We start from the raw sequence: 12,764 nt of genomic DNA on the forward strand, positions 1-12,764 counted from the left end.
CTTTGAGTGCATAGCGAACTGACCATCTTGCCAATAGTTTCTTACTTGTTGCCATAATTAAAACAGTTGTCATACAAACTGGGTGAGGATCACAACACACCTCTCTCCACTACACTAAGAAAACAAGACTATACTTTTCATTGCATTGTTCAAAACAGAGAATTGAGAATGACGCTTGAGGCAGTATTATTGTGTACATGCATTTGTGCTACCAAAGAAAGCAAAACAGAGAAGGAACAATTCTGCAGACACTAATAACTTAAATGCATAAATAATAAAGTCATGAACGTGACAAACGTTTTATCCTTTATCATCACAAAGTCATTTGTAGGACAGCTCCAGATTATGTGATGAGAAAGTCAAACACATTTTCAAATCTCTGGGTGAAATGGCTCAGAGACTGGGTCACACCGCCTTTCTGACCAGGTCAAACATATTTAATTTTACAGAGCTGCGATTAAAATTGGTCCTAATATAGGCATTTGGAAAGAGAGCCACGGTTCACCTGAAAGAAAGTGAACATACCCTCACAGAAGCATGTCAGTTTTACATTGAGATGAATTCCTGGTTCCATCAGACCGACATGATAACAATAAAACTAGCTGATTGTTGACGTACCTGCATGACTTTTGAGCTTTGTATTCCAAGCAGAGCGATACTTAAGTTTGACAATTAAGTAATGGCTGTCTGGTTAGGTGCCTAGAAGCTACAGAAAAACTATTCAATATTGTTAAAGCAAAATTCCTTTAAAATGCTGGACATTTAGTCTGTGTCAAAAGGTTGACACAAATGTACATGCTATATTTTAATATTGACAAGAGTCTACTATGCTTACAGGCTGCAGGCTACAGTACAATTAGTGCCTTAGTTATTACAAAAGTTTTGGACAGATTTATCATCCATTTCACATAATTTATATTCAAAAAGGCTCGGTCCATTGCTTCGGTTCTGAAATATTTCAACTATTTGATGGATTGTCATGGACGTCACCATGAGTTTTTGTTTTTCTTGAAATGTCAAGGCAATTATTGAACAGACGGTTATGAATTTGAATTTTGGTACAGGCATTCATGTTAGGGGTGTATTCTAATGACTTGACTTGGTGATGCATGATTGGGTTAAAAAAAAAACTGTTTGTTTGTCACTGAGAAGCCCCTAACACTTGCTTTAATGTGAGAAATTGTGTTTGATTTTACAGGAAATATTTTTCGTATAATTCTTAAAAGTTGCTGTAGTAGTGCACGACTACATTTTTATTAAAAATGATTTGAAAAGTCAAAAATGAGGAGGTGAGCATTAGCCTGCACATGAGACAGGACACAAAGCAATGTGATGCAAAGACTGAATCTGCAAAAGCTGTGAAGTTGTGTGTATAGGCAAGTGTGTGGTGTTGTAATTTACAGCTGTTTATTCCAAAGAAATACACACTATGGGATTTCACTAATAAGTATTTTCAGCTCTCCTTGATACATGGCTGCCTATCTCTGGTCTGTATTGATTTTTATAGAGAGTAATAAATGTTGTTTGGTTTAGCCAAACTGTAGGTGGCTACATAAAGCTATAAACACCTAACAACTGTCCTGCTGTGGGATGGGAAAGACATAAAAAGACACAAGAGGATCTCCAGTGAAATCATTCTACATGTCAAATTTGGAATAAAAACTTCATGGTTACTGATCAAAGCTCTTGTCCTGGTGTTTTATGTTTAAATGAGACCCTTTCAAAGATCGACAACCACAGTCACACTATATGCTTCACCAAAGAAATGTCATTTTCATACAAATCCAACTATTGAAAAATCCGACTACTACAATGATAGATCTATTTGCACTGGAAGAACAATTTCCTCTTCCATTGTACTCAAACGTCCAGTGTGCAGGATTCAGTGGCATATCACTCTCATCTTTCCAAGCATGTAGGAGGAAAAAATGCTAAAGGTACTCTCTATAGCCCATGTGGTTTGTCTGTTCTTGGCTATTGTAAAATGTGGGCACTTCATGGAAGAGGTCTGTGTAGAGATATAAAAGGCTCATTCAAGGTAACAAACAGGTGACTATACACTGTTGAAAATACTCATTCTGATTATTAGTTTTCATTTTGCCACTAGATCCTGCCCACTGGACCTTTAAAATATGGGTGGTATAAAGCAGTAGAGTGAATTGCACCAATGTGATACAAAGCTCACAAGTCCTGTGCCAGTGGCTTTGTTTCAGTACTGACAGCAGTGTCTCAAAATGTATGATTTATTGATTTTTAATTCAAACCTTTTCAATGGTTGTATGGGACATATTTTTTGTCTGAGCAAGTGCCATGTTCTTCATGGTGAGGGAACTCTGCACAGCTGCCATTACCCAAGAGACATGCTCTTCATAAGACAAGCCGCGAGGGAGATGAGGGCAAACAGGAAGGAAAAGCACTATCTCTATCTCAGCGCTTGCTTTGATGCAAAACGTGCATCACAGCAAAAGCCTTCTGTGAATTAGGTGCAAAGCTTTTAATGTCTGGGCTTGAAATTTCTTTGCCATAGGTGAAAACTGAAATTCAGTCTTGTCATAAAAACTAGGCCACTGTTGCTTTTTCCAAATTTTCACCTGCCTCTACTCTTGTGTAAAACTTCAGCTGTCAGGAATGTACAATGCAACTTTGGGGAAATATGATTAGAGCTTCTTAGATGAAAAGCAAGGCCTATATATGAATACAGGGGAAAGGGTGGGAATAAAACCCATAGCACCTTATGTAACTTGTCTGTGGAGAAGCAAGAGAAAAAGATAAAGAGAGTGTGCATGAGAGGGAGAGGATTGTGCAGTATGCAAGCTGAGGATGACAAGATATAATTCATCTGTGGATAGCATATTTTCTCCCTGCAAAAGTGCCTATATGAGGCTCAAATATTTCATTTCTGAAGCTTTTTATGAAGTCCCATCAGGAGCTGCCAGCAAAACACTACAGAGATGCTGTGATAATACTTTGTTGAGACAGAGAAAAATATGTGTGTGTGTGTCTGCGTGTCAGAGGTATACTAAGTGAGATAAATCAGGTAGGAAACTAGGCTGTGTGTGATTATATGCAGTAAAATCAGATTTTAATGTATATTTTCTATAATATCAAATGTATGATATGGGATGAAAAGATGTTTTGCTTTGCATCGGAAAAGTTTCAGAATTGTTGAATGATTGGGTCAACCAGTTACAAAAATTTAGTACTGCAAGCCCCACCCCCAAAGTTTCTGTACTCTTGGGAAGTGCTAACCCCAGACCTGGGCTTGGTGGGGGACTAAAACAGTGTCCCCGGAAGGCAAAGCAAGGTAGCTTTATTTATATAGCACATTTCATACACAGAGGCATTTCAAAGTTCCTGCATAAGACTGTAGAAGTGATTTTTTCTTTTTTCTTGTGTCAATTTGGCTGAAATGTTGTAGTTGTTGTTTTTTTAATCATGAAACATGGACTTATGTGCAGAAAATGGCATGTTCAGAGAAGGAGGATGTATTAGCCAGTGAAAACAGTGCTGCTGCCTCATTTCTCTGGAAACTGTTATAAAAGGTTGCAAGAAAAGTGGTGTGTCAGTGGTGGCTGGTGCCATAACGAGTCTCATTTACATATGAAACAGCAACATAGCGAAGCAGGGAATGCTGGGGAGCCGGAGGAAGACAGTGGTGGAGAGTATGTCAAGAAATACGAATGTATCACATCAGATTCTGTTCTCTTCACATCATTAAGTAAAAATTACAGTCCTTGTATAAAAACAAAGAAAAATGTATGATTGCAAGACACAAATATTTTACACTTTAAAAATGTGCTATACATTTATCTATCTGTATAACTATACTTTATATGATAATTTGAAGCACTGCAGGTGATCTTATTTTGATTTAATCAAGAAGACTACTAAAACAAAACAACACGGGACAAGAGTTTTTACACAACAGCATGTTTAGACAGTAATACAGAATGGCTCTTTCAATTAAATGGTCAGTACTGGTCCATGTTGCCTTTGACTGAAATAAATATATACAGCACCACAATGCAAATCAACTGAGAAGAACAAAACAAAAAAAAAAGATCTTTACAAATAAAAGCTATAAATTTGCAACACAAAGATTAAATATGAAAGATTTAAAATGCAAAAGGCAAAGTCACACTTGGATCCAGACTTCTGTACTTCTCCTACTCAACTTCCAACAGTATTTATCAGCTCCCTAATAAAGTAATATCTACAGCACAGACAATTCATTTTTTGGTTTGCAGAGGAAAGTCCTCAGCAAAGGCCTCTGACTTCTGGTTTGAATAAGAATCTGTGCGGCTTTGGGTCACGGTGTCTGTCAACACAACACAACTGCACATAATTGCTCTCTCCCTGTCCTTGAGACTCTGAGACCTGAGTTCTAAGCAGCCTTCATCTCTTCTAGCAATTGCAGCATTCTTACTGCCCATGCTCCTAGATCCACAGCTATGAGGATCCCATCAGTCGACCATGGTCTGAAAGCTGGAGGTCAGCTCTGGGGAACACAAAGTGGAGGACTTGTAATGGCCTGCCAGAGATGAATGCACCACTTTGCCAATCAAAGGGCCTTTAGGCGAGCCATCTCTCTTGGTCTAGTCTGGCTTCACTCATTGAAGGATCCACAAAACAAGGCTGTAAGTCAGTCTCTGTTGGGTGGGTAGGGTGGCTGAGTCATTAATCCTGTTTCATAGAGAATTTTCACTGTGTGGTATCAACAAAAATATTGGTGAGAGAAAATTCAGAGTGGCACTTGGGTCACTGCATAAAACTCAGATATTCAACCTAAATTAGATGATCCTGTGACATGATTACAGTAGCATTTAAATAAACCAAACAAGTCTTCAGCTGCAGGGAGTTAGAAGCATGGATGATAGCTCATTACATTTGTATTTTTTAAAATTATTTCTTTTGTTTTTATAAACCCAACAGCTTGAGGGAAAAATTTAATTAAAAAGTGTATAGTAAAAAGGTAATGTATTCTACACCATAGTGGTTTGTTGTTCTTCAAAAGCTCATTTATCCACCTTGAAATGAAAGTATTGAGCACCTTCTGCTTACTGCTACCATTAACAAGTACATCCTCAGTCTACTTCAGAGAACAGATTGTTTTTTGATACAAGAGGTTCTTCTTTTTTGGAGGGGGGCTTTTTTGGCTGTTTTATTAAATGCTATTCTGGATTTGAGGGACAAACATTTCTAATTGAATAGTCAAACAATTTCTAGATTTTAATTTAGAATGCAGCGGTTTGCAATTATTCAAATTGCTCACTGTATCTACAGCAAATACGCGAACGCATACGATGTCAGCACTGACGCTGTCTTTTATTTCAGATATGAGACTGTTTCAATTGAATTAAAGATTAGTAGCAAGAATATTCCTTTTACTTACAAGGATTACAGCTGAAATGAAAATGCAGCATGTGTGAGACAACGCCCACTGTCCACAGTGCATACAGATTTTAGACTTTTATTTTGGTTCATGTTGTATTCATTACATTTTCACACTCGACTGATTTTATAATGCATATTCCAACAATTCTTTTCAAGCTATAGTGATGTTCTCACAATGGCTGTGCTGTTTTTAGGGCTGTATCAAATAGCTTGACATAAGAATTCAGCTGTACCTGTGGCCTTACCTTTGAAACACGGCTAACAGCAGCTCCTCATAGCCTGTCTCGGTACAGTAGCTTTGTGTGTTGTTGACGCTGTAACTTACCTATGTGTAACCAGACTATGAATCAGACCGTGCTGGGATTGTTAATTACAGACAGAAAGAGGGTGCTACATCAGTGCTCTAAATACCGACATACTTACAAGTGTATTCATACGTATGCATGTTGAAAAATCTGATGAGTTCTATTCATCAATGAAGGTTGATTTTAATCAAAAAATCTGATCATTTAACCTGATGCATTATTTTATTCAAATTGTGGATTTTTTTCTTTTTCAGAGTGATGGCATCATAAAATATGACAAGCTTCATTGGAAAACCTCAATAGAATCCTCAAATATAAATTCAAATGGCATTTGGTGCAGCCTTAAGTTTTTTAATGTGCAGAGCAGAGCAGCTAATAATATTATATATGACATTATGTCAGAATGTAGCATCAACACTTGACTTTGATGCTTCCTTTCCTCACATTACACAAGCTATGGATCAGTTCTAGGATCCATCACATGCTGTGCTTTAAATGACATTCAACACACTACATTTTGTCACACTGGGTGGTTCTGATACCTGCGCTCATTTCATTGAGCGTTACATTAATACACCTTGAGGTCATTTGGTGCATGCAGTATTAATGCAAAGTAAATGAAAGTGTGAACATATGATACATGCTCTGTGCATTATCATACATGTGGATACACGTGTAATGGATGGGCAGTGAGGTAACATAATAAGAATGCATAAAGTAGGGCAAGGCTGAGTCCTGTTATGAGATGTAGCAGTGGTGTAAAACATTACCGCCTGGCTCACAAAACAAGATTGCCCTGATAATTTACCACTGCCAGGTACAGTCACAGCGAGAGCGCTCAATGCATGCATGTGCGAGGACTGTATTAACACACACATTTCATGTAGAGACAGACTGAATACATAGACATATCTTGCTGTCTGGTCTCTCTGTTAGACAGAGACACTTGGGATGCTGACAGTGTTTGATGAGTCAAGTCCTTTGCTGGCTGCACTCCGAGGTCAGAAACATGCTTCCCTCAGGTATATAGGCTGTACTGTATCATGAAATCTGAGGCAGAATGGTGGAATGGTGTAATGAAAGGATACATAGTAGTGACAGGACAGATTCTGTGAAACTTACAGGGACTTGCTGTGCTTTTTGATCAGTCCATGAGTTTTGATGCTTTCATTGGGATGCGGACTCATGTTTCTTTCACCTTTTTGTCTTGTCATCAAAATGAAATAAAAATGCAATTACATGCTGTTGTCTCATCATGTGTGGACTGCTGTATTCTCTTTTTACCTGCCTTCATAAATCTTCCTTACAACATTTGCTTATATGCAAAATGCTTATATTACACCTATTTTAAACTCTGAGTTCCTGTTAATTAGAGAATAATTAATAATTCATTTTGAAATTGTAGTCATCACTTGCAGAACCTGACCACGCTCCGGCACATCATGGACCTTCTTTGGTCCTCCACCTGGTGTTCCTCTGGCATGTTTTAAGAATCAGGGAGATTACTACTGACATGCTGTATGTACAGTCATACATTATGCTGACATCTTATCATGACTGACATCTTACTCAGCTGTCAATCATGATGTCTCACTCCATTTATAGGGTATCTGCTAGCAAAAAGGAAGAGGGGTTCATGACCTATACTGGAGTCTGCCACCAAGAGGTAATCCAGATGTTTTCGCTTCCCTTATGGGGAGCTCTTATATGGACCATCTTTATATACAACAGAGTAAACAGTAAAAGACTGAAAGACTTTTACTGAAAGACTCATGCATAGTAGGTTTCAACCATTTTAATTTATATTAATATTCATGTTTTTGTCACTTTAGAAACGTTCTGGGTCTTTTAACTGTTCCACATTCCACATGAGCACGGCTGCGACGCTGTGTGATTATATGCGATTGGGTGTCCATACATTATAGTATTTTATTTTTAAAACCACCACCACATTTTTTCAGTCTGCTCTGTGCAACTTCAAAATCAGACTAGTCACGTATTTAAACAGAGCAAAGCAGAGAAGCAGCTTCTGATGCACTGTGGCACGTCTTTTGGAATCACAAGCACTGGCTTGAATGGCGGCCATCATCTCTTGTGGCTGCACTGCTGGCAGAGTGTGATGCCCAGTGGATTCACCGTTTTATTTCACCATATGCACACTTCAGTACAGTTCTCAGTTCGACACGGAAAAGCAAGTATGATTTTTTTTACAAAGCATTCATAGAGGATGAATCATTAGCCACAGAGAATTAAGTCTCTGAGATTTTATTTTGCTTGGACAACTCCATCAGATGTGATGCAACATTAATGCAACACAGACGTGGGAGTAGCTTTCAGGGCTTTCAAAGTGAGCGTTCCCTCAGTGGCTGATGGCTGGAGTGGAGATTGGACACTTCAGTTCAGAGGCTTCTTGATTGAGAAATGGGTAATGAGACAAAAACAATGTCACCAAAATTACAGGAGCAACTGTATTTACTGGGTCTTTAGTCAGTCACAGTCACAGTTAAAACAAAGTTTGACTAAAAAATTAATGACATGAAACCTGATAAGTTTTAATCTACCTTCAAGCAGGAAGGTTCTTGCTAAAGGATCATTGTTTCAAGGGATGTTTTGTTTCCCTCATGGCTAACCCTTTGTTAAATGTCCTGACAGCTGAATTGGACAAAACATATCAAGGGACACGGGATTAAAATTCAAAAGGCAAGAGCTCGAGTTGGCAATTAGTAAACTGACTGACTCTTGCAGTGTGGCTGTGTGGCTCTTCTTTCCTTTGTTTTTGCCCCCCTCTCTTTATGATGCTAGTGTCCTCTCTTTGGAATAAAAATGTGTGGAATTTGGCTGAGCGAGTCTCCAAACAGCAGAGATGGTGTGGGTGGATGGCAGCCTCTGACTACAAATGAGAGCATACAAACGCACATGTAATGAGCACATCCCTGCAATGCTCCCTTATAGTGTGAATGCTTGCTCAAACACACACACACATGCAAACAACAGCAGACATTCACTCCCACACACAACCAGGAACAGAAAGAGGGGAGATGCAGAACGCACGACATTCATCTGATCGCAATGCTCTTACAATATTACACACACACAAGCAGCATGAAACATTTTATAGCAGCATGCTGAGAGTTGCTCTGTACTCTGACTTCCTACAGTACACACAGAAGGACAGATATGCTAATAAAGGCTTGCAAATGGATAAAATGGATATAGATAAAACCACACAAATTAAGTGCCGTACTTAAAGGAGAAACTTGTGAAACTGAGTATCATCCTGACCTCTGTCACCTTTTTGCTCTCAGTGTGAGACACAGATCTCAGCAAAGCTTCCAAGAGGAGCGCAGGCCTGGTATTAATTAAGGATTAGTCACATAGGAAGTTTATGTTCAATAATTACTGATTGGTGACCAGCTGCTCCAAAAGCAAATCCCACACATTTTAAATGACCCGTCTTTCCTTCCTACCCACACAGCTCTCTCTCCATCTCACACCATCTCCACATTAGGAAGCTCTGAGAGAGGGTGCCCATTGTTCGATTCTGTTATGTTTTTAGCCCTGTCTCTAAAGGAACACATGCACATGGCGATGGGAACAGAGTATTAAGAATAAAGCTCTTGACATGACTCAAACCTAGAGCATGATGCAATGAAATCCCATAAGCAAACCTGCAGAACTTGGTAAGGGAAAAGCTATGACCAGATTATGACCATCATGCATGGGTGGACAGGGACATCTACTTCATGGTTGCTTATTCAATTTGCTTGTATTCTAGTGCAATATATATATATATATATATATATATATATATATATATATATATATATATATATATATATATGTACATAAAAGAAGTGCTTACCCCATGATGCGTGGCAGAGTATCAGTGGAGAAAAGGGCAAGTGGAGGTTTGTCTCTCTCTATGAGCCGTATGGTGTATTGACCACTCTGCTTGGGGTGGAGGAACACAGCCATGTCCAGGCTGCAAGGACCCTGGCCTCCCCGCAGCCAAGGACTCAGTACCCAGGGGCCACCAAAGGCTGAACTGTTCACCCAGAGGAACTGACCTGGGGGGGAGAGAGAGAGAGAAAAAAATCAAGCAACTGTAGAACACAGAGCAGTGCCACAAACAGGGTGTAGCAGCAAGAGGCATAGAAGGACAAAGGGTCAGAGTCTTACTGATGTTGCTAAACACAGAACAGTTGGTGCAGAAAAAGCTTGAAAATGATCAGAAACTCTAATCTCATGAACATGATGGAGCCGTTAGCGTACAAACAGAATCCAGATGAGTGATGGCCTGTGATTAAAATAGTTTTGAGGCAATGGCTGAGAGCAGCACTTGATGAAAATGCATGAAATAAAGTTGCTTTGAAAAAGAGGAGTCAAAGACATCCCTTCCTAAAAAAAAAAGAAAGAAAGAAAAAAACAGAGGGAGTAGTGGGTGAAAAATCAAAGCACAGTTTTTTTTTCTAGTTTTGAAATGAAGTCCCATTTTACTTTCAAACCTATTGAGTTCATTCAAGCAGGAAGTTCATCAGAAACTGAAAGTTGTGTGTGCGTGTGTGTGTGTGTGTGTGTGTGTGTGTGGAGGGGAAGCACAAAGAATCCAAACTTAAAAGAAGGAATATCAATTTTTAACAGGCCTTCTTAAGAAACGTTGTGTTGATGAGAGGGAGCTAAAAAATGCAAAGCAAAGAAGTGATTTTCTTGTTCATTCCAAGGCAACATTGAAGGTGAGCTCGCCCTGATGTTGCTCTTTATTTTATTTGTCAGTGTAGGGCTCATGAGGTCCACTCCTGGCTGCACTTACAGTTACAGAAATAAATATTTTGGAACACAGGATGATACATTTCTTTTCTGTGCTGTTTTAGTTTGTTTCCATTTCCAGGCTGCACGCCTGCCTCTAGATAGTGATAATACAGGCTTCCCGAGGGTCAGATTATATCAAAGAGTACTTCTGTAACTGGGACGCACGTGTCTGTTTGTGTATGTCAGCTGTTGCACTCAAACAGCCTTTTGCCATTAGTTGTGGTTGCAGTTTGTATGTTGGTACCTGTCAGCAGAAGAACAATTGTACAGCAAGTCATGATGCTGGCATGGAGAATGTAACAGCTGCAGTCAAATCAGATTTGTTTCTCAGTTCAGATCTTTGTTTTTGTTTTTGCAAATGATCAAATCGGATTTGTATGATATCATCAACCTGCATGCATCGCTGTGATAATGAATGCAGATTTTAGTAACTATTTATGTTGCTGACACCATTTTCTAACGTAGAAGCATGAAAAAAATGGAGAAACTGTTGGTCTCTTGTTGTCCTCCTGCTGCTGGTAGCAGAATGGATTGTGCTCAGACTGAAATGCATCTGTAGAAATCCAATTTGAATTGCATTTCAGACCACCTCAAATTGTGGCTTGGAACCTATTTGCAAAATCATTGCACTTTATATGTTCTTGCCTAGACTTTCTAAAATCAATCTGGATAAAATCTGGATCTCTTTGCGTCAAAGCAACAGTTCATCCCAAACTCCAAACTCTACATTTTTTCTCTTACTTCTAGTGCTATTTATTAATCTAGATTACTTTGGTGTGAGTTGCAGAATTTAGGAAATATCAGCTCTAAAGATATCTGTCTTCTTTCAAACTTAATGGAACAAGATGACTGTTTGTGGTGCTCAAAGTGCAGAAACAGCAGCAACAAACAACATTAATGTGGGAACTATTTTCATCGTGCAGAAGAATAACACAGCTCTGCCAAGGAAGACACCATTAATGCTTACATCCCGTCCTGCAATGAGCACGAATCTCTTGTCCGTGAGCAGATGCACGTTTCCTTCTCCATAGTTTGGTGGCAAGGAACTAATTCCTACATGAAACTGCTGACAACAAGGTCTGTGGATTATTTTGAGCAAACTGGTTGTGACTTCTGAAAAGAGACGTTGCTGCTGAGTTTTTCAGATTTTTTTTTTTTTTTTTTTTTTTGTGGTGCTGTGAGTACCTCATTTGAAGTGGCATTTAGTTTGATTATATTGGATAGAAGGCAGACATCTGTGAAACTGATATCTCCAGAACTCTGTAACTCACACCAAAACAATCTAGATAGATAAACAGCACTACAGGTAAGAGGAAAATATGTATTTTTGACTTTGGCCCATCTTTTTCATAAACATGTGCTATAGCCTTGTACTTTCACCACTTTCACTAGATTTTCCCAGCTTGGACTTTAAGTCCTATGAAGGAAATTATAAAATTCCACTGTGGACATTAATTGGCTAATTATGTATGCAGCAGCCTGTTGGCGTGTATAAAGTGAAATTTAATTTAGCCACACTGTTTCCTATGGTTCTTAACAATCTTGCAGGTCTAAAATGTATAAATAGCTACAGGGATAAACATAAAGATAACTGAATTTGGTATTCAGTTTGAAATAAAAGTCAACAGAAGACTTTATAAGAGAGATGGTCAGAAGAACCCCAGGAAATTAGTCTGTATCTGCATTCTGTACTTGCTTCCTGATAAATAATACCGTCCCATATCCCCCTGAGTTTGCTGAAAAACTGGTGAGTTTGAATGCCTTCAAATTAGAGTGCTCCAGTTAAGCCTCATTTGCCCTGCCTTTCACATTTTCAGACTCCTTACACAGACCCTCTGTGTAAGGAGTCTGACAATTTGGCAAGGAAAGGCCAAGCGCTTACAACAAGTTTGCGAGCAATGTGGTCTGCACACATTTTCTTCACACCCAGCAGTGATTTCATACAAGGGTTTTAAGACTTAGCCTAGGAGGGCTTTGCACCTGAAGGCAGAAACCCATTAACTCTTGTTTCCCACTCCAAATAAGATGTAGATATTCCTGCTCGGAACAATTATAACGGCAAACTGCAAAGGAGAGACTGTAATTCCATCAGTAGATTTCTGCCTCAGCTTCACCTGTGACTACTGCTGCCTAACAAAGCTTGATGCCCTCATTTACTGCATCACAAGGCCTGGTTCAACTGACTAGAGTAATCTGCATATTGCAACGTGACCACTAATTGAGGTTTAAGCAGTAAAGATAGATGATAACTCAAGA

The 12,764-nt window shown here is 39.0% G+C and overlaps 1 protein-coding gene across 1 annotated transcript in view; it reads right to left on the reverse strand.

Annotated features, from left to right (window-relative positions):
* Positions 1-12,764, reverse strand: part of alk (ALK receptor tyrosine kinase) — a 364,681-nt gene that overhangs the window by 106,234 nt on the left and 245,683 nt on the right. The window contains exon 4 of the mRNA XM_046413454.1: positions 9,562-9,766. Coding sequence (XP_046269410.1) covers positions 9,562-9,766 — 205 coding nt within the window. The remainder of the gene's footprint in view (positions 1-9,561; positions 9,767-12,764) is intronic.

This window comes from Scatophagus argus, chromosome 15 (genome assembly GCF_020382885.2).
Source record: "Scatophagus argus isolate fScaArg1 chromosome 15, fScaArg1.pri, whole genome shotgun sequence".
NCBI lineage: Eukaryota > Metazoa > Chordata > Actinopteri > Scatophagidae > Scatophagus > Scatophagus argus.